General features: G+C 35.0%; 1 protein-coding gene across 2 annotated transcripts in view; it reads right to left on the reverse strand.

Annotated features, from left to right (window-relative positions):
- Nucleotides 1-27,219, reverse strand: part of LOC134527420 (collagen alpha-1(V) chain-like) — a 311,179-nt gene that overhangs the window by 163,759 nt on the left and 120,201 nt on the right. For both annotated transcript variants that reach the window (XR_010074189.1, XM_063360093.1), the window contains exons 4-6: nucleotides 11,576-11,738; nucleotides 10,786-10,980; nucleotides 2,705-2,911 (exon numbers count right to left, since the gene is read on the reverse strand). Coding sequence is in view for 1 of the 2 variants with exons in the window: in XM_063360093.1 (XP_063216163.1) it covers nucleotides 2,705-2,911; nucleotides 10,786-10,980; nucleotides 11,576-11,738 (565 nt within the window). In the remaining variant the exon portion in view is untranslated. The remainder of the gene's footprint in view (nucleotides 1-2,704; nucleotides 2,912-10,785; nucleotides 10,981-11,575; nucleotides 11,739-27,219) is intronic.

Below are 27,219 nucleotides of genomic sequence, written 5' to 3' on the forward strand. Positions count from 1 at the left end.
CAAATGACATTAGGACAAATGAAATCAGGACAAACGACTTTAGGACAAATTATTTGCTGGTTGGTGGCTCTGAGCATTACTTGGTTTAGAAAAAAAAATTGAACAGGGAATTTATCATCCTGAATTTTTTATTCGAGAAAGCAAACGTTGCTTGATATATCTATCACTATAAAAAATTTATTTTACTTGAATAGTAGTTTGATCACAAACTGTTTAACTGCAAATATAAACTAATTTTCTACTTCTAGCTCTAGGGTTGTTGGGCGTAACTCAATTGCCCGGACTGTGAGCGGCCCGCCAGCAACGTAAGCATGATTACATTGCCGTGGGCGGGGATGGAAAAGGGGGGGGGGATGATACATTTTTATAGCTTGCGGCTTGGAGCTCTGCAAGACCCCGAACCACGAGGCCTGCTTTTACTGCCATGGCAGTGCTGTCTGCTGCACATTCTGTACATGTGAAATAACAGTTTATCAAAGCTTTGTGGTGTCTCAGATTTTATGGACTCTTGCGATAGCTACGAGTGATAGAGGAAGTAAATGAAGTAGCCTGGAAGAAATGTATCCAAAATTTGAATTTTTGCACAGTGGTAGAGTCAACCACGCTCAATAGTATTAAAAAAATTACCACCATAGACATTGTGAGTAAAACCAAGAAAATGTATTTTACTCCTAGATGGGCTGTCGGAAGTCCATTCAAATGCTTCATATAACACCGTTTTTAACTTAGACGTTTGTTAAACCAACCAAAAAAAACTTAAAACCTACAAACCTTTGTTCAAAAATATCCCGAATTTTATTAAAAAAGAAGGTAAATTATGTATCGATAAATATAAAAAATAAGATTTTTATGTCGATTAAGCAACAGAAAATGCAATTACGGAACTAAAAATAAGATATATTTACAAACTGAAGTTCCCAATGCGAAAATAATCTACACAAATAAATGACTATAGAGGTGATGAATGTGTTTTAAGTAGTTTCGTCTTTATGGCAGAAGAAATAGTGACTCGCCTGGAAGAGGCGGCAGAGTCGATGGCTAGGATGCGATAAGTAGAGAGGTATTTCAGCTCTTCGGTGCCATACTCTTTAGAAACGTAGTAAGTAGAAAATGTAAATGGTTTATTTGGTTTATTAATTAAAGGCATCTCACGTGTGTTAGGTAAGCTACTTTAAAGTCTCAATAGGTTCAATAATGTAATTTTTGTTTCATAATACCTCTTCTAATTTTATTAATTTGTGCATCGATTACTATGGCTCAACTATGAGGAAAGATATATTTTTTTGATTTTCAAGTTACGTATCGATTATGTAAAAAAAAAAATATGTTGCAGCAGAGTTTTAAGCTCGGTACGAACATAGGTTTGTTTATTCAAGTTTTTTTTTACTTTTGCGTCACTAAAAGTTGGTTTAGTTTGAATTATTCGTAACTCGTATGCGTTATATTGTTGCTAGAGCGATAGAGTTTTTAGGTCGTCCTACCAAGGTCCTTTTTGGGTGTTTTATTTAGCTTTATTTTGTGTCCATCTTTGAAATTTGTTTTAATTGAAGGTATTTTGTTGTTGTTTTAAGTTGTGATGTGCGCACTCCCAGATAATGTTTTGTAACCAGTGGTGGTTGTTGAAACCTAGTTTGGTGCATAGCTGTAGTGCGTAGCAGGTGTGGCCAAATAAATGTTAGTATTTGTTGTTGGTTGGTGTTGTCCTTTTCATTTATATTTATCTTTTAGTTTAGAAGCTTGACGCCGCAATGTTGAAACGCTGCAACAAATTTAACCGTTGGCCCACCTGTCAGTTTCAGCTATGGGTCGTTAGAGCAATAAACAAACCGCTTCTCCTCTCTTTCGCGAACCTTTTGATAAGTGAGTTAATTATCGGTCTGAGCATTAGTAGACGTTAGGTAGTTTGTGACAGAACTATCTGGTGGAGGATGTTGTGGTTAAAAATATATTTATGTGAAGATTGACTTCACAACAATACGCTTATTAAATGAACGTAATAAGCTGAAAAATTATAAGTATTGTTATTTTTCTTCTATATACATACTATTTTTCCTGGGGAACGAAACAACTACGGTGGAAACAAAGTACAAGGTGTAACATTATTACACTATAAAAATAATACTTATATTTATTTCTTTCGAACATCCAAGATAATAGAGCGTTTACTATCCAAAAAAAATTAATATGATTTTTTTTTAAATTTCTTCAATATTTAACCTTAAACTAATTTTAAAAAAGTTTTTTTTTCATGCAGGTCTCATAGTTGCAGTGCATAACATACCTGAATTCTGGGTTCGAGCCAAAACTATGACATGGTTGTCTTTCAAAATACTTACTTTAAAAAGCCGTCTCTCAATTAATCTCTTGGTACAAGATTCAAAATTCATTTAGCAAATTACTCGAAAAACTAGCACTTGCACGCTAATTGTATGTAGGTTTGAATCGCTTAAAATAAAAAAAGAGGCACGTGTAATAAGCGTCTGTTAGCAATTTTGTTGGTCACATGACAGATTTTAAATCGAGGGATAGCACGTCATGTTAAAAATTAGGTTTAACCAATTTTATGGTCAATATTAAAATCTAGAAACATGATAATTCATTGACATAACATAATAGAGAATCTAATTGACAGAGTGGGTAAGAGCTACAGTTGTGATGAAGTGAAGTGGAATGACGATGACAGCGGCAAGTGGCGGATGCGTACCGGTATGAGGAACACGTGTCCCGGCGGCCCCGATATGCCGTTCATGCCAGGCATGCCATCCCGGCCCGGAGGCCCCTTGGGCCCGGGCGGTCCCGGCGGCCCTGGAGGGCCCATGTAGCCTCTGGGGCCCGCAGGTCCCTTCGAGGGGAGCGAGCTGTAAGGGTACTGGCTCGCCCTGTAGTCGGTCTCTTCTCCGGAGCCTGCTGCCTGGAACCAGAGCGCGATCACGCCATCCCATCACAGCAAACATTACATTTTGTTTTGCGTACATCGGAGTAATAACTGAACGTAGCAGTAACATATATGTTCCTCAAAATTCTGCAGTTTTGCATCATCCGTGAAACGTGGTTGAATCACACTAAGTGTGCTCAAATGTCTTTCTAGCAGAGATTTCAAAAGTGTTTAGCTAGCAGAGAGCAATTTTGTGAATGCAGTGTCTTATTTCTTCGATTGGGTCTGGTCAGTTAGTATTGCGATAAAATGACATTGACCTTGTAGCTTCACTAAGTAAAAAAAAGTTGAATGTATGATGAAACCAAATAAAATCACAATGTTTGAAAGTATACAAAGTGAGGAAACAAATGAATGCTCAAGGAAAACAATAGTAACGAAAAATCTTTCTGATAATAAATTTAAAGAAATAAAGAAAATTCCAATCACTGATCTTCATTCGTAATATATCATTAATAATATTTCATTAAATAATGCTAATTTATATAAGTAATTTAAAGGAAATATTATTTTTGTAATTCACACAAAACTGTTAGCATACTATCACAGAATCTAATCTTTGAATTCTAGCGAATAATTAATGGATCATTTGAGAATCCAATATTAAAGTCAAATTATTTCTGTTTAAAAGTGCATTTTAAAAGAAAATTGTTCAAAAACGAGTTAGGAATTAGATGAGTCAATTAATGCATTACATAATCATTTTAATTATTTAGTTTTGAATGTTGTACTATAAAATATTCTTATTTAATCATTAAATTTATTTATAAATAAAATTAAAACTTATTTTTGTAGCTAATGTTTTTTTAGATAACAAATATTTTCAGATTACTTTTACAATTTTTAAAAGGAAAAAAATAATAAAATGTCATTTAAAGTTATACAAATTTAACTTGTGTTTCTTTGTGAATGCTCGTGTGTAAATGAGAGACCATTTCCAGAAATTAATATTTTTATTTATTTATTAAGAAAATATATTTTAGTTTGCGATGGAGTAAAACATATTAAATCTAATTATAAAATTAATAAATAAAAGGTTAGAACTAATACAATGAATTTCTAAAAATAACTGATTCCTTAAAGTAAATAATATTTTATGTGATTCAATATGAAGCCCTTTGCATTTAATGTTTTGTATTGTGAAAGTCAGCCGTAACTAAAACAGATAATACGCTGTAGTTAAGTAAGAAAGAAAGAAAGAAAGAGAGAAACTCGGATTTAATAACAAAGTTGAAAAACATTGTTCATTTTAATAAAATTTATATAGTAATATTTAAAGAAGGCATTTACTTTTATGATGATATCATGGGACGGGGGTGTTAGATATTGTTAAGTTATTGTCGTAAACCAAACTAAAGTCACAAGTGTATTCCTTGACACAGCTCCGTGAAATTTGTTGAAGACACTATACAATTATCTGTAACACATAAGGGTAAGAGCTAAAATGTATAAAGTTAATATTTTTTGTTGTTAAAATTAAAAAAAGAAATATTGTAAATAAATAGTTTAATCGAATGAGATGATGAAATCATTGATTTTTGAATAAGAGAGGATTTAATGCCAATATATTGTTATTGACTTAAAAATATTAATAATAAACTACTTTTGCGCATCGAGTTGACGACTTGTTTTAAAAGATGAATGTAGCAATATTTAGAATTTGAATTTGTATCAGTGTGTAAATTTGTGAGAATGTGCACAGTAACGAATTCGTGGCCTCAGTATTGGATGTTTTTTTTCTTATAGAATGGTGCTCATATAGAATGTCAAATGGTAGTTCGTATCTAGTACATTAAAATATGTAGTTACTGTGTGACATTTTTTAGAATGAATAAGTAGTAAATATATATGCATCCGGAAACTGAAGTTAGAGTGAGGATCTGGAACTGGGGTATTCGCCATCTTGGATTGTAACATGAAGGTGCCTATATTAAATGACCTTGGTCTTCACCCCAGCCACCATATCGGATTATGCAATTTTTAACTATGACATCGCAGCCGCCATATTTTATTCTACCATTTTGAATCGTCACAACCACCATCTTGGATTCATCCAACTTAAATTATGAAATCACCGACGCCATCTCAGATTCTGACATCAAAGCCAACATTTTGAATTATGATGTCGCAGCCGCCTTTTTTTTCATCTGCTGGAGGTCGCCATATTGGATGATGTAATGTCTACCATATTGTTTTTGTCTGCTTGAGGTCACAAGCTATGATGTTATGTTCGCTATCTTTGTTTCTGCTGTTTGTTTCTAGAGTGTGCCAACATCTCTCTTTCATATGCACGTAAGTTAGATGTTACATTTCCTATCAATGTTTTTATGACCCGTATAGAAATATGAAACTTAATTTTTAATACAAAATACATTAAAAGCGAAGTGATTCGAACTATGACAGGTCGGACCTCTGGTATGGAAAACATACGCGTAAGACCACATGGCCTTCGAGACATATGCCAGACTGAGAATTAAATAAGGTATATACCAAAATAACACACATTCAGACTTGTAATATTTTTATTATGTAGGTATAATAACAGTACTTGTTAGAGAACAATCAGCCTTCTTTGGTTTAAATACTTGATACTAAATACGCTATTGTCGTGTATTGTACACGTCGTCTAATAGTGTGTGCAGTCAACAACTTTGTTTCCATTACTTGCTGCTAGGAGCACTAACCACATTTGGAAGCACATTCAACAAAAAGGAAATACATTAATAAAATGAAGCACATTTGGGAAAACATTCAAAAAAGAAAAATCATTTGGAAGCACATTCACAAAATTGAAGCTGTATTACGAGAATGCAGTATAAAAAACTTCTCGTAAGTAGTGCAATTAGTTCCTATTCCTGCTAACGATGATACCACGTGTTGTGTTGAGGTAAACCTTATTTATTTTTTATGTGGGATGCGGGATACTCACTCACGATCGCAAGAGGAGGGCTTCGTTAGACATCAAGGAGAAGGAAGTTTGTCTTGCATGAGAGTTTTTAAGATGTTTTAAGGCATAGCATTCGATTGAGTGATCAATTTTTTTGGTTTGAATTCCACATCATTAAAATATTGTAAGTTTTCATTTGATAACAGGCATTCAGCAATTTACATGTAACTCTGGCTTGTGCTAGAGATCTATCCTTTCTGAACAAAGTAGAAGTTTACAAGCTCACAAATGTTATTTTTTTAAATTTATATCTTTTTTTTTGTATTTGACTTATCGTGATTTAATATAACGTGCGTTGGTTTTCTCTGTGTACTCCTGATTACATGTGTGAACATTTTTTTTTGATTACTCCATATGCTCCTTTTTTTTTTCAGGCGAGTCATCTGCTGATATTCTCAGAAAGTTTCTAGTTATTCCTGAGAAAACCCAGGCCTGTAATTTTTTCTTAATGAGACAAACAATTATCTTTAAAGATTCAATTAATTTAATGAAATCATGTTACAAAATCAGCACTAACAATATTTTAAACATATGGAATTAAAACAAACAAAAATTACTCAGTCGAATATTATGCCTTAAAAAAATTAAGAAAATATATCATGCAAGACCAACTTCCTTCTTCTTGATGTCTAGCGAGGCCCCCCTTCTCTTGTGATCGTCAGTGAGCATCCTGCATCCCACATGAAAAATAAATAATGTTTACCTTTACACAACACATGGCGATATTATTGGCAGGAATAAAACTACTTGCGACAAGTTTCTTATACTGAGTTCTCGTTATACAGTTTTTTTAAATGTGCTTACAAATGTTTTTCCTTTTAAAATGTAATTTCTTTTTTGAATGTGCTTTCAAAAAATGTGCTTTCTTTTTTAATGTTCTTCCCAATGCGCTTCCTTTTTTAATGTGTATCAAAATGTACCTCCTTTTTTATTGTTTCCAAAGGTACTTCCTTATTTAAATGTGCTTAACAATGTACTTTCTTTTTTGAATGTGTTTACAAATGTGCTTCCTTTTTTGATTGTGCTTCCAAATGTGCTACCTTTTTTAATTGTGCTTTCTTTTTGACAAATGTGCTTCCAAATGTGCTTCCTTTTCGTTGATTGTGGATCGTTAAGTTTGGAGTCAGAACATGTATGGCCTCGTGGTTCGTAGACTCTATGTGCATGAAATCGTATGTGATCTGTTTGAAAGATATTCAAAGTATCGAAAAATTAGACCTCTTGGCTACTGATTGGGTGTCTGACCACCTAATGGTGGTGTCTAGCAAACAACTTACATGTGCTTTGCCACCTACTGGATGTGCCTTGCCATCTACTGAACGTGCGTTCCTGGCCACTGAATAGACGTGTCTGCGGGTAAAAATAATATACAAATAGAACATAATTTAATATTTAATATTAAATACTGCAAAATAATTATATAAAATTAAAAGCAAAAACTCAAATTTTTATATTCCTAAAAAAAATAATATAAAGTAGTCACAATAAAACTATCAATCAGAAAATTGAAGAATAATTACCAGAACTAATTAATAAATTATAAATCAACATACATATAAATACATTGAACTTTATTCAGCCATTAACTCCCCAACCGATCCAACAACAAATCAAAAATTATTTATATAAAATAAAAATACTGGTCTACGATCAGATCAAAAATACATTGTTTTTCCACTATTAAAAAATTAATAGTTTTGATTGGGCGTGCCTGGTTAATTGACTATAATGTAGAAATACACTGAAAAACCATGCCTTGGCATGCTAAAGAATCGCTTCGCCTTCTAAGAAGACTGCAGAAGTCGAGAAAGGCTAATAATTTGCTGGTTTTTTGGACTTGTATTAGAGAAAAAATATTTAATAAATTTTTATTTGTAATTTTATATAATTATTTTTTTGCATCAGTTAAGGATTGACTCGAGGACAGGAATCTATAAAATTAATTATTATTTTAACAAATTAATTTTTCATGATTTTTTTAATGTTTTTCCGAATTTTAAATGAATACATATTTTCAAGATGGTGGTCAAGATGCTGACAAGTTGGTGGGTGCCCTTAAAATAAATACTAATGCACTATAGCAGGGAAAAATTAAACTAATACGGTGGCAACACCCTCTAGCAGACTAAAACAATGTGTCGGATCCAAAATACAGCTTCCAGCAGAAGAAAACCAAATGGCCGCCCTTGGCATTAGTGGTGGGAGGTCAGTTTGCCGGAGGCTTCCATGTAACGAAATATCCGTCGCAATTTTTAGTCGAATGACCTCACCAGTTTCGAAACCAGTACCTTTTTATAATTATTATTTTAAATTTAATTAGGAATTTTTTTATTAATTCAAAAATTTTCCCAGATTTTTTTATTATAATTATTTTGGAATTTCACGATAGCGGACAATTTTAAAAAGTGTGCAAGTTTCTAGAATCCAAGATAGTGGGTGAGATGTGGGCAAGATTTTTTATTAAAATTTTATTTAAATTGCAATCAAGAATTGTTTAGTTTTTTATAATTTTTTTTATAATTTTTTTTTACTCTCTCCGAGAATCAAACCGAGGACTGAAATGAATTAGGTAATTTTTTTTGTATATTTTTGGGAAGTTTTCCGGTAGGCCTATATTTTGGTCAAAAATTCAAGAATTTCAAGTTCATGGTGAAGGTCAAGGTCAGGACCTCTGCGGCTTAGGGTGGCTTGCCTTTAGGAGCCTTAAGCCACCCTTCGGTATTTTCGTATTTTCTAAGGCAAATATATTTTGAGGTATTTCGAATGTTTTTTTTTTTTTTTAATTTTTGAGGGGAAAAAAACTGAAAACTGTCCCTCAAAATTTGAATTTTCCCTCGAATTAGGGAAATTTCTAGGTATTCTGAGTAATTTTGAGTAATTTTGAGTTTTTTTAGATATTTTGAGGAAATTTGATACCAAGATGGCCGCCAGGATGTCAGAGGTCAGTTAGCACCACGCACCACAGCATGGAACTTGCGCCTGGACGCCGATTTGTATACTACTCACATGATAGTTCCGGTGATTACAGACATGTGCTCCATGTGCTGGATAAACGAGCAGCGATTCCTAATTATTGTCAAGACTGCCCTCTACATAAGGACAGGCACCGACAAGGTTTCGACTTGTTTATCATCAAACATGAGTGTTATTTAGAAATTCGGTCGTAGCAGTCATGTTCTTGAGTACCTACTGAAACCAATTGCATAATGCATACTGCTTAATGTTAAATTGAGATAATATTTAGTTAGAAAGTTTCTTTGAGGCTAACTAAGATTTGTTGTATTGAGCAAGGATCAAACTACGAAAATAAATCGATCGAATCAATCACTATGTTAGTATGTATTTTTTAAAACGATTTTTGGTCTATTTTCCGAATTTTTATATTGATAATTACAAATCAACAATTATGCTGACAAGATGATGCTACGACAGTCTGGTGATCCACTTTACTGCTTTATAGCAGGTAAATATAAACCAAGATGGTGGCAACACACTCTAGCCGAATATATGTGCAATATGCGATACTAACGCTCTTTGTAGCAAGCATTGAAAAGAAATAAAGATGTCGACAACACACCATTGAACGATGTGTACAATATGCGACAAAAGCACTTCTAGTAGCCAGTATTCAAACCAAAGATGGCGGTTCAGCCCTTAACAAGAGCTGCTATTTTTCCTTCATATTATAACTACTACAAGACCGATTATGTTTTCTATGTAGTATATTTATTTCTCAGTCTGGTATATGTCTCGATGGCCGAGTGGTCAAAGGCATATGTTTTCCAAACCAGCGATCCAACCTAACATGAATCGGATCACCTTGCTTCCAATTTATTTTCTATAATTTTTTTTAATATGTCTATAAGGGTCATAACGACACTTGCAGGTAGTATATAATCTACCCTACATTCATGCAACAGAGTGATGCTGGTGCATTCTAGGAACAAACAGCAGAAACATAGATGCCGGACATTACATGCAACATCCAGCAAACAAAAACAAGATGGCGACTGCCATGTCAGAATCGAAGATGGTGGCTATGACATCAAAATTCAATATGGTGGCTGTGACATCATGGTTCAAGATGGTGTAAGTAAATTCTTAATTCAAGATTGTAGATCTAATGTCAGAATACAAGATGGCGGTGGTGATGTCATAATTAAAAATGGAGGAATCCAAGATGGTGGTTGTGACAACATAATTGAAAATGGCGGAACTCAGGATAAAGGCTGTATAATCATAATTCAAAATGGCGGATTGAAGATAGCATTTGGGGTCAAGGTCATGCAATATGGTGGTTGAATCAAGGTCATTCAAGATGGCCACTAAAGTCAAGGACATCCTAAATTGTCACCGTGATTTCATAATACAAGATGATTGACACCCTGCCTCTAGGTCCTCACCCCCACTACAATAATTCAAACAAATGTGTACATCTGATAAACAATTTTGGCTTTCAAGGTTAAACTGTTACACAGTGTTATTGTGTACTGACGTTTCACTCTGCAATGCAGCGGGGATCTTAAAGGTTCAAATAATTGGCTAGTGAGAGTTTTAATGCCAGAGCACTTCTCCAGGTAGCCAATCACGAGAGGCCTCATTAGCTGCACAAGTATACATTGCGGCCTACCACCTCCCAGCTGTCAGTTGATTGTCAACCCTGAAGACGCCCGCAGCAATGCAGAGCAAAATGTTGGTCCACACTGCAGATCAGCTTGGACAGCTAAGATAGTTTACTATACAATGTTCCCGAAAGCCTGCAGTCTACTCTAAATTTGTAGATCTATTTTAAAGCCAGATAATATGAACAAATGCAAGTGTCAAGGTTTACACCAGCTGAATGGCCATGCATATGATGGAAAGTTAGTCTGTTCTGCCAGGGACCGGCGACTGGCGTACTCACATGGCTGTAGCTGTAGCTGTAGTTGTAGTTGTAGACGGAGGTGGGGACGGTGTCTGTGACGTCCTCGCCCCCCTCGCCCCCCTGGCCCCCCTCGTCCCTCGTCTCCTGGAGCGCCTCGCAGTCTGCGGCGAACTCCCGGCACTGCTCGTAGGCGGCGTCGGGCGTGGGCGCCACTTGCAGCATCTCCACGTCGCCCTGCCAGCGACACGCCTCCCTCACGTCATCACGCCGCTCTGGAAGCCTGCGTTACCACACTTAACACATTGCTTGCAGGGAAATCATCAATTTGAAAAGTGAACAATTTCTCAGATTTTACTCTATTTGAGGAACGCGAGGAAGGAAGAGTGTGTAGCAACTGCTTTGTATGACGTACGATGATAGTTTTATAATTATTTCCTACTATAAAACCTGGTTTATGTCCATAATTTATTTGTCTTGAATAATTCATAACATTAAATGGTTGATGTAAATAAATTAAATTACAATAACACATAAATATGCCTACTTGATACAGTTTGTAAGTATCTTAAAATTTGCCATCAAACTTTTAGTTTTAATATTTTGATAAAAATAATCATGTAATTATATTTCCCTTAAAATTTTGGGAATTCGGAAATTATATGTTTTAGCTTTTATCTGTACTAGAGAAAAATAGAGCAGGCTGCTATGTTCAGTCAACAACGTAAGTTGTTGAGGTGAAATGGTAAAATTTGTGGTCAGTCGTGTGGCCAATGGACTCGAGTCCCCCCACAACGCACAGTCGACACGAGGGCCGCAGCTGCGAGTGTACCGTGAAGTATCCGCCGTCCATGAGCTGCTGGCCGATGATGATGATGCCGGCGTGGTTGAGCTGCGAGGCTGGCTCGCGCGGCAGCGCCGAGGTGATGGTCTTGCCGCAGTCCACGATCAGCGTGGCCGCGTCGCCCTTCACGCTGAAGGCCAGGCGGTGCCACCTGCCACCCCGCACCACGCACCCGTGTACACAGCAGTGCACGCACCCGTGTACACGGCAGTGCACGCACCCGTGTACACAGCAGTGGCCCCCACATCGAGCCTTGTTTGCCAATAGCCCCGTCAAAATCGCGTGCCATGACGATATTTAGCCAAGCTTAACAATTGAACATGTTAAGGATAAAAAGTTGCTATACTATTTTATGTATAAATCTAAATCGGTTCCACTTTATCCTTTACTCCATGACCTCACGTGATTTCACGGTAAGTTGAGGAATGTATTTGACAAGCATAAAAGGGCAGGATAATATATGTAGATAAATGAAGGAATGTCCAAAGTATAAAAAAAAATCTAATGTAACTCAGGTTATTATAGCATTAAAAAAAAGTATTTAGGCCGTGAAGCTGTGGATCATGTCAATGACAAGCCACCATGTTGGATTGTGACATCAAAACAGTCATTTTCCTCAAAAGTCCTTGAAAAAATTCAAAATTCCTCAAGATGGTTAAAAATGTCTCTGTTTTAATATTATTCTTTTTTAAAAAGAAAATATTCGTTTTTATATTTCCTCAAAAAATACTGAGGCTTTATTTTCCTTACCGAGGCGTAATTTTCCTCAGCGGAGGGTAAATTCCTTACATTGGCCAAAATTCAAGCCTCTTGGTCATGACATTGACATTTGTTCTTGAAATTTTGGCTCTGTTACTATTTTTAGCTAAATATTCAAAAATATTTTTAAAAAAATTTAAAATAAATAGCTAAAGAAAAGAACATTTAGTTTACCTAATGGACTTTGGTGCCCCGGTTCAAACTCAATTTAAAAAATGGGTGCGTGTACTTTAGTACGCGCGTGAGAAGTTATACTTCTTTGGCATCATTAAAAAATAGTTTTTAATTGCATGCAAATAATTAATAACAATAAAATAATAAAGGGGCTCGAAAAATTTAGTCAACACAGTCAATAAAGTTCAGTTTAAAATTGAAAAATTAAATTAATAAAATAAATAAAAATTAAATAAATCAATATATGTGTTATAATTTGTACTAAATATTATAAGATTCTTAGTTTCAAATATATATATATTATTATTTAATATTTTAAAAGAAAATAAATAAATTTAATAGTAAATTCAAAAATTTAATTTAAGTTTATTCATTTATATATATTTATTTTTTCTTAATTTAATATTTACTTTTCATTGTTATCAAAATTTTTCATTAAATGTGTTCATTTATTTTTATAAATATTTATTATTTATTCAATTTAATAATAAATATTAAAAATTAGTATTTTAATTTGATGTTCGATTTTAATTTTTATCACAAATATTTTATTAAATGCTTTAATAAATTTATTTCTTTATTTCGTAAATATTAAATAACCAATAATAAATATTTAACATTAATAATTTAATAATATTTAGTAAGTATTAATTATATTAAATAATAATAATTTAATTTATATCAATAAATAATACATTCGGATAGTTAACCTCAATTATATTGGAGCACTTGAAAAAGTATAAAGGCACAATTTTTTTACTAATATTTACGAATAGTAAATAATGTTAATCAAAATATTCAATTTAAATCAGTACTGAATATAATTTATTGGCACATATATAATTCGCACTTGAATGAAACTAAAACACGTGTTGTGAAAGTAGAAACTAGAAACATGTGAAGGGCCACGGGGAAAAGTGATCATAGTCCAATCAAACAAAATTTTCAGTATTCAAATTTTTAAGTTTCAAGTTCAATAAACACCATATAGAATTGATAAAAAAAAAAACAATTTATGAGCATTGTAGTCTACAATATGTCATTTATTTCATACTTAATTACAAAAAATTGTTTAAAAGTTCTAATAACTTTTTAAAAAAAATTCAACACAAAAACATACGAGGACCTTGATCGTTTTTGTCTGTTATTCTGCATCAATGGGTGGGTCGTCAACGTACTCGATGTCATTCTCATCATCTTGATCCAATTCAGGGTCAGGAACCAGTGACTCGTAGAAAGCTTGTGATACAGCATTTGTCAAGAACTGTTTTAAATGAAGAAGATCTTTCAATTTTGCTGGTTTGATTGGTAATTTTCCATTGTAAAGGTTCCCCAGTACCTTTATCTCACTTTGCCTCGCAGACTTTCTTGATTTTTTGTTTTCTGTGCCTCGATTCTTAACAAAAGCCGCCTTTAGATAGCTTCCAGAGTAGTTTTCCTTGTGAAGTACAAATCTTGTCTGACTTTGTTCAATTTTCAAAATTCGTATCGGTCTTGTAGGCATAGGGCATTTTTTAACATAAAGCTCAGATAAAAAGTCCGTCCAAGTTTCATACTTTACTTCTATAGAACAATTTACTACAGTGAAAGGCGATGGTTTGATTCGACTATTTCTGATGACGTCCCTCCAGTCATCAGGTGTTTCAGTGTACGATTTGGGATTTATAAGGCTCATGTCCTTGTTCCCCTCCATATAAGAGTGGCCTCTTTTAGGGAAAATCACTTTCACGGTTTCAAATCGTTTAAGTGTATGACCTGTGTAGTGCAGAAAACGTATAACTGTGAAGTTTTTGTTCTGCCCCGCACATGAATCGCAGAAGATAACGATGTGCTTTACTTTTGAACTCAAAATGTTTTCAAAGAAGTGTTTTAGCATTGAGCATACGTCATCCACCCCTTTTCGAGCGACACTTTCATTATATGTGTAAAATAATGAGGTTGAGTCTGACAGAACATGAATATTGAAAGAAATAAAATTCAGTTGCTGACAGTAGTACACATAAGATGTTGTTATATTGGGGGTTGGCAGATTTTTTTTGGAAATCAACAGTAAATGCCTCAAGTTCTTCACTTTTTCTGGATTATTTAAGATTCTTTTTCTTTATTGAATAAAACTTTTCACTTCTTGCCAAGTGTACTTTCTTCTCCTTTTCTTTAATCAGCAACTCCTTTTCTAAATATGCTCTAGTTTCCTCTTCAGTAGGATTAAGCATTTTTCCTTCTAGTACGGATATTTCTTATTTTAATAAATCACAGGTGCTGCACGTATCTTTTCTTGGGTATCCGAAACTGATATTGAAATTGGAATCAAAAATTTCACAGAAAGTTGTTAAACCAATAGTGTGCTCTTTATTAGGTTCATTGAACATTCTGTGTAGTTTGGCTTTATTTAGCTCTGCAGGTAAATAAACCTTTGAAGTGTCTTTTAATGAATAGTGAGATTTTCTTCCTTTCAGAGATTAAATGAAATTTTACACTTTAGATCTAGTTTCCTCACTTAATTTATTTGGTCTGTTTTGGTGTTTACCTCGACCATCTGTCTTAGAATTACCAAATTCAGTCAAATGTTTCTTAATAGTTTGTACATGGCGGTTTGTGATATCGTGTAAGGCTATGAAGGCTTTGTGATAAACAGTTATGTCTTGCAATGTATCATTACCATTGATCCGTGCACGTACATGATAACAATAAGAAGAAACATTATAACTTGCCTCTGCATCATCCTTTCTATTGCGACGCCGCTGAACGGAAATAACACTGATCAATCCACTCAAATACTGATTCTGCTTATTGTAATCACCCAGTGCATTAAATTTAGACATAATTTGGTGCCGTTCCTCAGGTGAAATAACCTCAAAACATTTGTGGCGAAAGCACTTGTAATCTTCCCCTATTTCATTAGTTGAAGGTCGCAGTTTCTTCATCATGTCCTTCATTCTACCATTGCTCTTCCTTTTCTTCACATCACTACGGACACTAGTCCCTTCTTCACTGTCTGTGCCACTAACATCACTCGACATAATAACTGTAGTAGGCCTACATTAACACCATACACAATATCAAAAGGTTAGGTTGAAGAAATGAGGTTATGTATGCGAATGTTGTTATTAAAGCATTGACAAAACAGTAAACAAAACACAGCTGCAGGAATGGTGCTGGAGTGGACTGGATTGGAGTAGGGAGGCAGAATTGACCTTGATCCTCCTTGCCCGTCGGCGCAAGGACTATGATAATTCTTGCCCGGTAGCCCCTATCTTATTATTGCTATAACTAAGGGACTATGATCTTTCTGGCCCGGATGATTTCACAGATGTTTACTGTCACTTCTTAGCTAACGGTTTCCACTGGTAACTCATTTTGGCAAAAAAAATGGACATTCATGTGGATAAATATTATAAATATGAAAACAGTGATCAGAGGCGACGAGCGTGCCAACATGCGCGACTAATAGAGGTTCTATTTCTATTTTGTTGGTAGCTTGTTTTCGAGACTTAAGGGTGATTTAGCGGGCAGCTTCAACCTGTTAATTTTGTATTACAGTGATACGCGCGCATCTTAAAATTTCACTCTCATCATTTTTTTCATAACGCGCCTAAAGAAGTATAACTTCAAAAATATTTATAAAAATTCTAAAAAAATTGAAAACTCTTTAAACATAAAAGGACGCACATTAGGAAGCAAATTCATCAAAAAGGACACAGAAATTAATGCACATTCAACAAAAAAAAATAACTAATTAAAACATAAAGAACACAGTTTGAAGCACATTAAATGAAGGAAAAAATTGCACATTAAATGAAAAGGATTCACATTCGTGTATCAAAAAGTATGCACAATCGGACCTACTTTTAAAGAAAAAAAACACATTTTTGGACACACATTCGTCTTTTATGTCACATATTTGGTCACACATTCAACAACAAACTCACACATTTGGTTGCGCAATTTAACAAAAATAACCCACAAGTGGACACACATTATATGGAAAATACGCACTTTTGTACTCACATTCATCAAAAAGGACGCACAATTGTATGCACATTCAACAAAAAAGTCGCAAATTTAAATGCACATAAATTTTAAAAGAACTCACATTAAACAAAAGGGGCACACATTTGAACGCACATTAAAGCAAAAGGACGCACAATTGGATGCACATTCTGTAAAACGGACACACATTAAATTAAATCGACAAACATTTCATTCGCGCATTAGTAAAATGGTTCATGGTTCAGGTGTCGAGTTGATGTCTGCCATCTGGGATTGTGACATCACGGCGGCCATCTTGGATGACCTAAACTATAATATTTAACCATGACCTTCACCCAGGCAGTATTTTTTGTTACCTTTAACCTGTTGGCCATTTTGGATTTCACCTTATTGGATTGAACCATCTTAGAATCCATCATTGTGTTTTACAGAACATTTCAACATTTTTTTCCAGAAGTTTCTGCCATATTGTATTCCTCCATACCGTATTCCGCCATTTATAATTTTAATGACACATGCGACATGTCAATAATTGGTAATTTTTATCCAAAACAATCTGAATAAAAATTTGAAATTAGAAAAAAAAATAATTATTTAATAAATTTTTAACAATAAACCACATTTAAGTCTTGGAACTTGGAATCCTCTTTTTGAAAACCGAAAAAAGGAAACAAACGTCGAAAGCTCCTTCCTCCACAGAAGCTATCATTATACTGACCACCAATACTAATGCGAAGGAAGATATTACGCCAACCAGTATGAAGTAATTGCAGCCATCTTGGATACGCCATCTTGTTTCCATTTGCTAGTGTGTTCTACCATCATATTTGTTTGATTTTAACACCCTAGAATGCAGCACTATCAATCAACAGACCACCATCATAGTATCCGCTATTATGGCTGCCATAAATCAGTTATTATCAGCCTAAATATTCGAAAGGATGAGGCGTGTAGTCCACCTCAAATTATTTATTGTTTATTTTGTAATGAATTTTATTTTTTGCTTTTGTAATTTTTTACGGCACTTAGGTTTAGACACTGGGTCTAGTTTGGTAACGTTAGGTAGGAGGGGTTGGTACTTGTGTCTACCGCAGCTATGACGCGATCTGGTTGTTGTGTTCCCTGGCCGCTGCGAGGCGTGGTGATCGGCGCTGCGAGCCGAGTTGCGAGCACGCGGGCGTCGCTACCGGTTCATTGGGTCATGAGTCTACGAGGAAGAAACTGCGGTAGCCGCCTGCGACGCTCGGTCTAGCTGCGGCATTGGACTTGGCAGCTGGAGCTGCTACTACGCCTGAACGAGTTTTGTCATGGGGAGACGTGGCAAACCTACTACATGGTAGTCCAGAGCAAACAAGTTAGGTGGACTACCTAAACAATATGGTCTGAATCTGAGGCCGTTTTTTGTGGATTCGTGTGACGATCAGGCCATTAACTTTAAGCAGCACGATAATTTTTTTTATTTGCGTCTTTCTGCCACACACGGAGGACTGAATTGCGTGAACTTATAGTTGCTACACATTATGCATCAATTAGCTTCTAGCATAATAAACTTATGGTTGATTATTTATTTGGTAATCTGCCAAGACGCTGGGGCATTTAGCTGTGCTAACGAACCAGGCTCCCCACAACTGGTAGCGGAGTACGTAGTGTCGGAGCACCTACAGCTTGTGCCACGCAGCAAGGCGTGTTACCGTCAATTTACCTGACAAGCTACGCTTTATACAGGACCTGTAACATCTATTTTATTCCTGCGTATGTTTAGAAGCAGAGGCTAAAAGTAGGTGGATATTTGAGCTGTTTAAAACAAGATTTTTATCACTGAATACGTGAGCGTTAATGTGGAAGAGAATATGTGTAGGTCGGCGGGCAGCGAGCAGCGAGGTCTCACGTGGGTCTTGCCTTGCATTAAACTAGCGTGAAGCTTTTTCTTAGAAGTGTTAACAAAACTTGTCATATTAACAAATAATTTGAACACCATTAACGATGCATTACTCCGAGACGTCGATGCATCTGCTCTCTCATTGTTGGTGCAAATTTTGATCTAGTTTGAATTTGAATAACTAGAAGAAACCTCTTTCTAAATATTGTTTTTGCTTTTTTTCATTATGGTTCTTTGTGCGGCGTTCAATATTGACCGCTTCCTAATCCAAATAATACAGCTTTGGACATTAGGTGGCGTATAGTTATTTTATTACATTTTTATATTGTATACCTTTTTGAGACATGTTTAGTAAAAATGTAACTAGTTTAATACTCAGTAATACGATTAGTTAACATGCTGTTCATTGTAAAATTTGTTGCTATATCATCTGCAGCGTGTTATACAATTAAATACCTAATTCTAGTTTAGAAATAGTTGGGTGCACACCCAAGACAAAACTAACAGTATCTCGTTGACTGTGTGCAGCTATCTGTATATATTTCTGTAAAAGAGTTGTTTCTTAAGTTTACTTTTTATTTTATCATAATTTTTATATTAAATAATTCAGGGGTGCCTAGTATGTGTGGAACATACGCTCGGGCTCTGAATTATTTAATTGCACCCCGATGAGACGTCTCAAGAAATAAAAAAAAACTATAAATACAATGAATAATTGGATATATTTCAGCCCTTGGTTCGATCTTTGGTCGATGCAAAAAATGTATAATATAAAAAATTAAATATAATGAAAAGTCCCCAAAGCCACACAGATTCTCCAACTACCAGACGTCAATAAATCGGTATCTATTTTCGGTAGCATCTTGAAATTCTACATATATTAACCTAAGCAAATATGGAAACAATTATAAAAATTATTAAAAAATATATACTTAATATTTTGATTGGCTCTACAGAACTCCATATTTGGTACTCCGTGCTAAGAGTAATTAGAGCTTAAAATCTTCATTAAATTATATTTCCCATTACCTTTCTTTTTCCATTACCAAGTATATTAATCATACGCACAACGAAAAATGACTATAGAAATGCAACGCAATATCACTATGCTTACCATGAAGTCAGTATTCGGTGCACCTAATGATTACTAGAGTGCAAATTGCAAGTGTTTCCGAACCATACGGGGTTTTTTGGTAATACTAAATATGTAATACGTCCAAAAAATTATAAGCACATAGAACGAGTATCTGCGAACCACGAGGCTTTCGTTTTCGATACTTGACTTTCTTTTCAACCAGGTCTTGTAAAATGCCTGGCGTATAGACCAAGCCTCTCCGCACCAATCTTAGTCTATACTTGACATGCCTTTCAAACAAGCCATTACCATTTTTCAAACAAACAATACAAATGTCTCCAAACAGCTATACCTAAAGTTGGATAAAAAATATTTCACGTATGTAGACCAACTAATTAACTAGGCATGTTTTACGTTTACTCTAGAACCAACCGTTCCCGAAAAATGTTTACACTAACTACAATAACAAGAAATTTCTAAACATTAAATAGTTAGTTCTGACTACCAAATTGACTATTGATATTTAAGAGGATACACATTCAATAAAATGGGCACACATTAGACACACATTGTACAAACATTCGTAATTAAGGACCCACATTAATAAAAGGATACACATTGGACACACATTAGTATTTTTGGACCCACATCCAACAAAAAAGACACAAGCTCTACAAAAATTTACACACATTTGGACTCATGTCATTCAAGACACACATTCAACTAAAAGGACACACATTACGATATGCATTCGACATTTATGATATACATTAAACAAAAAGGACACATATTTTGACATAAATTCAACAGAAAAGATAAACATTTGGACAATTTTTCGTCATTAATCTCGGTAGAAGACGACAGGATACGATAGAGAGGATACGGTAGGTTCTGGTGGCTCTAATAGCTTCATTAGATATTAATCTCCAGTTTGTTAGTCATTAGTGACGATTTTTAAATCCATAATTTTGAAGTTGTATTGCGGGAAATCAGTACAAAGTTGAAAATTAGATTACGGGAAATAAAATAATCATTATTTACATCCCAATAAATAATGAATTTTCAATTTTATACGCATCCACGTTATAAAAATCATGCATAGTATGTAGCTCACACACGAAGTATAGTCCATGTTTTTTTATAATATAAATCTTTTCCACATTTCGCTAAGTAAGTAGGAGACTTAACCTGTCGAACTATATGACAATATGGAAAATGGGTGTTTTAGGACAGGCGCAGGAGTGAGCAGAATGCTCATGGGGCAGGGGATTGGCGAGGGAGGGAACGAGTACTGGTTGGCGGATGGGAAGGGGGCTGGGGAGGGCTCCGTGGTCCAGGCAATCAATTGGAGTTCATAGTGCCGTCACGAATAGTTCGCAGCGTTACCACAAGGGCAAGCCATTTCGCGGTGTCATTTTATTTAATACTTTTATAAAAATCTCAATAACTATGTGTCGGGGTTGAATTTCTGGACCCTCTTAATAATAAAGAGGTTAGGTCGAAAACAAACTTAAACCTGCTCAGCTAAAATGGTATAATACAGTATAATTTTATTTTAGAAATATATATAAAAAAAGAATATCTCCGAAAAAATATTATTCTTTCAATAAATAATATTAAGGCATAGTTATGTCTTTCCACCTAAACAATCAAACCTTTTTATAATTTATAATAATATAGTATAACATAAGCCACTTAAATTCGTGCCGAATATGATAATATAATCTACAAAATCGATTTAAAAATTATTTATCACTAATTATTCTTAAATATATAATCTTATGAAATATGTAATATAAGATACCTATGACCCTTTCATTTAACCATATAATAATATATTATGCTGTAAAAATCAATAAATTATTTGTAATAAAACATTATATTGAATTTATAATCTTATCGCATCGATAAGATCTAAACGAACATCCTTTATCTAAACAAAATTAACATAAATTATGCTGAAAATATATTATAAAATAAAATGAAGTATTATTTTTAATTTATAATTGATAAATTTATAATATTAAATGTATTAGACTTAAGCTTCTTTACACATAACATTTAACAACATTAATGTTAAAAATATATTAATTATTTTTTAAAATAAAATAAACATTATAAATCTTAGGAAATTTTGATGTCTTTGATTATATGGTCTATTATCTGTCTGGAATATTGTATGTTGTGTATGCAAGAAAAATACAATTGAAATGTTTCACTTTAAAATTATAGTATAGCTATTCACTTATGACATAGGTAAGTCTTATGACTACACAAATCGCGAATAAGGTATTATTATGTGAAAAGCAAGAATAAATATCTTAAACATTTTTATGTTTAGAAGGTGAGATATTGGATGCGTAACAAATAGTTCGATACTTTGTTACAAGAAAGGGTTAGTTTCACGAGCATTAGCATAACTTGATTTTAAAAAATACGTTTCAGGTTGCGACTCTGGGAGTGCTGTCATATCGATATTAATAATCGATACTAAATGGTCACCTTGTGCTCAAAAATAAATTTCTAATTTATTCGATACAAGTAAGTATGTGGGGTATCAAAATGTAAAGGTGTAAAGGGGGTTGAATGATAATGCTGTTCTCTCAGGTCCACCATCCTGGAGAAACTGACGAGGGAGGGGGTGGAGGGAGCACGATATGTCGAGTAGGGTGTTAATCGAACCGGGGGGAGAATGGTGGTAACATGGTGATGTAGACTGCTAGCAACAGCCATTGTGGACCAAATCATGTTTTATTGATAATGCAGGAAGTGATGTATAAGTCAAACCATGAGATGCGAGGTACCAAAATAACCGGTTCGACGAGAGGAGTAGATTGGAAAAGTCATTGTCTGCAAGGAGCAGTTATTTGGGATGCCGTCAGTAGTATACGAATGTATGTCTGGGGACAAGGGTTCGGGTGAGGAGCGAGGAGCTGTCCGAGCTCTGACGTCATGTACCTTGACCTCGAACTTTGACCTTGACCTTGACCGTTGACTTTCAAAATTTGCCAAAATTTTCCCAAAATTCCTCAAAATATGCCAAAATTTCAATTTTTTCGAAAAATTATTCCGCCAAAAAATCTCAAAATATTCCACAATGGTTGTTGTTTTGATACATGTATTGAAACAGCCAATGAGAATATATAAGTGGGGTCCAGACAATAAGACGTTCAGTCAGTCTATGGTTGCAGTGCTGTGCGGATCGGATAGTTATACTTGCATAACATTATAATAGACCAGTATCTAGCACTTTTTGAGAACTCGATGGTATCATTACCACTATTAACACCGACCTGGATGGAAGGCATACCATCAACAGTGCAGAGTCCGATGACAACGACGTCCACAGCTACACCTACTCTCTCAGCACAGCAGGAGATTTCGACGCGTGAAACATCTTCCGCAGAGCAGACCTCGAAGGCTTCAGAAGTTAACATTTCAACGAAGTTACAATGGTTGACAACAGTGTTAGTGTCAGCGATAAAGGAAGCGGCATCTGACGGCGTTCCATCACTCCACTGTACGTACTGTGACAAAATCAAAAACTTGAAATTACGTGATTGTGTACAACACATTTGTAATAATAACTCTGAATGCATTAAATATCAGTGCAATAGGTGTTGTAGCCGGTTTATACACTATAGGAGATTAAAAAGACACCTCAGAAATTGTGATAGACTGGCTGTACATTCATCAGATTCAAGCTGTATATACTGCGACAAGGCATTTGTATGCATAAAACATGTAAGACAACATGAAATATATCACTGTCCTTTCAATGAAATCGAAAATTCTTCTCTGTGTGAAAACTGTGGTAATCAACTGTCATGTGTAAATGCTCTGAAAAGTTCATACAATACAAAGTGCGTACAATAAGAAGACTGTTTAAATCGAAAATGCTCAAGACATTAGTAATTTGTCTGTGTTTTTTTGTACTTTTAGTAGCGTAGAATTGATGTAATAATTTTGTTTTTTTTGTTTTTAAAAGAACTTGCAGTGTTTTATTTTCCCGAACCTGAAATTACTTCATTTTGTTCATTGTTCAAGTATCTTACCAAGGGCATAGTCGATCTAATTAATCAATAAATTAATTAGTGATTTTTTGATGATTTTTGGAATTTTTCCCGGATTTCTAGCTAAATAATTACACGATTCCAAGATGGCATCCAAATTTCCGGTTGGCGGGAACCTCAGTAATAATAATTTTTTACTGCACTCTAGCGGGTTTGAATAAAACTAGCATGATGGTAATGCAACCTATAAGACGAGTACACACACAAGATGGTGTCCTCCAGCAGACGAAAACAAGATGGTGGCAATGTCCTCTAGCAGGTGGTAGCTCCTGGTAGCATTTACTGAACACAAAATGTCGGATCCATGAGGTCGTCAGGGTCAAAGTAAAATTTCAAGGTCAAAGTCGAATTTCAAGGTCAAGGTCAAATTTTTAAGTCAGGATCAAATTTCAAAGTCAAGGTCAAATTTCAGGGTCAAGGACAAATCTCAAGGTCAGGGTCAAAGTTCAATGTCAACAGTCGAGTTCAAAGGTATGATGAACAGAAAATTATACTAACATGGCATCAGCACACTATTGCCGACGAAAACAAGATGGCGGCCTCCAGTGGACGAAGACAAGGTGGCGGACATGACGTCATACCGGTTGACGATATATACCTTGGTATTGGTGTTGAGAGGTCAGTTAGGTTGCTTCTGTGGAGGAAGGATCTGTCGTTTTTTATTTTTGGATCTTACCGGTTTCGAGCCAAGGATGGGAATCGATCTAATCAATCAGTATTTTAATAAGTTAATTTTTTGATGAATTATGAACTTTTTTCATTAAAATTGGATAATAAATAAAGATTTACAAGATGGCGGACATGCCTTCATACTAGTTGACGATATATATACCTTGAAATAAGTGGTGGGAGGTCAGTCTGCCAGCGGCTTCCGTGGAGAAAGGATCGGTTGTAATTTTTTTTTACCTCACCAGGTTTGAACTGAGGACTCCGATCTCAATGTTGTAAGTGTACATTTAATTTTTTCACAATAATTTTTTATTAAATTTTATTATTAAAATCTATTATTTAATTTGTTTATAAATGTTAAAAATTTTCCCGATTTTCTAACATAAAAATTACGGATTTTCAAGATGGCGGCTGTATCGGAAATGGCAACGGTGACGTCATAATCCAATATGGCGGTCATGGTATCCTTATTCCTAGTAATGGCTTATCGGAGGTTTTAGACATGGATGCTTAAGCCGTTTTTCGGACATTGAGTTCTTTCTAAAGCAAAAAGTACTTTGAGGTTATTCGAAATCCTAATTTTTGTATTGTGGAATATTTTGAGATTTTTTGGCGGAATTATTTTTCGGAAAAATGGAAATTTTGGCAAATTTTGAGGAATTTTTTGCAAATTTTGAAAGTCAAAGGTCAAGGTTAAGGTCATAGTTCGAGGTCAAGGTCTTCCAAGATGGCCGCTGTGACGTCAAAGATTGACTTGACGTCAGAGCTCGGACAGCTCCTCGCTCCTCACCCGAACCCTTGTCCCCAGACATACATTCGTATACTACTGCCGTCAGTGTTAGGAGGGGTGGAGGTAGCTTGACATTACGACTGGGCTATCCAATTGGCCGGACTGGTAAGAGAGGTGAAATGGCATCGTCAACTGCTGGAGGCAGCCATCTTGAACATCGTCAGAATGAGTGAGGTTAGGGATGCGGTTTTTTTTCAACTAAAATGCCGATTGTAAAATGTTAGGTACGAACCTCCAATTGTGGTCTGTTGGGTCCGAACCAGGTAAAAACAAATGTTTATGTGTATGTTGAAAACAGGTTTTCAGTAAGTACAAGTAAATAAATTAAGCTATTTATATAAATGAAAACTTCTCAATATTGTGCCGAAAATTAGCGGTAAACTTTGTGTGGCTCAAACTTAATCATTTTTATAGGTTTCTAAATACATTCTTAGCTAAGGAAATATTATAGCTATTAATATTTAATATTCTTGAGATTAGTAATTTAAATATTTAGTTTTTCTTAAATGAACATATATGGTACTACGAGTATGTTATGATTATGTATTTTGTAAATGCGTTTGTTTCATGGCAGATTTAGTACTTGCCAATACAGCCATGATTTCGAGAAGTCTTTGAGTAAATATAATAAATAGCATTTTTTAAATGGAAAATATAAATTCACTAGTTAGTGATTTATGACTTTGCAATGCTATTTGTCCCTCTCTTCTGTTTAGGATGACACTATTTTTACATTTTGAAAATAATTTTGTATACCCTCACAGAGCGTTTATAGAGGGGAAGTATGGCAGAAGTTTATCACGAAAATAGCGTGATTTCCGTATTTTTGACTCACCTGTAATTTGACCCTCTCAGTGGCGTTCGTGTGGAAGGTTTGTCTACCTTGAGTTTGGTGTTGGAGGTCAAGGCGGTGACAAAAGGAACAGAGAATTATGCGGTCCAACTTATAATTTGATGACACACACAAATCACAAGTACACAAAACAGTCAGAAACGAGAGCGACTGCTCATAGCAACGGTAATAGTTTTAACTCATATTCCCAGACCATAGTATAGCCAAGACATTCCAATACCCCTCCCTCGTCCAGACGAACCAGTCCTGTCAGTAACAATGAGGCAAGTGTGTGTGAATAGTATATAATAGCCGGAGTTGGGACATGGCGCTGGCGCGTGGTGCCGGTGCCGGTGTCCGCCATATTGAATTGTGACGTCACGGCGGCCATCTTGGATGGTTGAAACCTTGACCTTTGACCTTGACCTTGAATTTGATCCTCAAAATGTGTCAAAATCCGCCAAAATTGGGCAAAATTTGCCCAAAATTCCTCAAAAATCGCCAAAATTTCAATTTCTGTGGAAAAAAAATTCCGCCAAAAAATCTCAAAAAATTCCACAATTAAAAAATTCCCGTTTTCGAGAGAAAAATTCCCGTTTCGAGGGAAAATTTCCCGTTTTTAATCCTTAAACATCCCAGCGGCTAGAAATGTCCATATGTAGGCTTAAGCATCCATGTCTACAGCCTACGATAAGCCTCTGACGTCATCATGGATTATGACGTCACCGTTTCAATTTCCGTTACGGCCGCCATCTTTAACTTTTTTATTTATTATCCGATTTAAATGAAATTTTTTTTAAAATTATAAAAATATTCATTTAATAAAATTTCAATAAAATTTTTTTAAAAATCATACATTAACGACACGGAGCTCGGAGTCCTCGGTTCAAACCCGACGAGTGCAAAAAAAATAAAAATGGCGACCGATCCTTCCCCCCGCGGTGGCTGCAGGCATACTGACTCCCACCACTTTTTTTCAAAGCATATATATCGTCAGGTAGTATGACGTCATGTCCGCCATCTTGTCCTCGTCTGCTGGAAGCCATCATCAGTGTATCGTCGGCGAGAGTGCGCTGACGCCATGTTAGTTTAATTCTTATCCGCTAGAGTGCAGTAATCATTTATTATTGCTGTGATACCCGACATCTTGTCATTTGGCCGCCATCTTGAAAATCCGTAATTATTTAGCTAGAAATTCGGGAAAAATTCCAAAATTCATTAAATAAATTTGTAATCTATATACTGATTGATTAGGTCGACTAAGGTCCTTGGTACGATCTAGGACGATGCAAAAAAAAAGGAAATATAACATCAATTTAACATAATAGTAACAGGTTCGAAAATAAAAACACTGCAAGTTCTTTTACAAACATAATATTTATTACATAATT

This window comes from Bacillus rossius, chromosome 1, assembly GCF_032445375.1.
Source record: "Bacillus rossius redtenbacheri isolate Brsri chromosome 1, Brsri_v3, whole genome shotgun sequence".
NCBI classification, from domain to species: Eukaryota; Metazoa; Arthropoda; class Insecta; order Phasmatodea; family Bacillidae; genus Bacillus; species Bacillus rossius.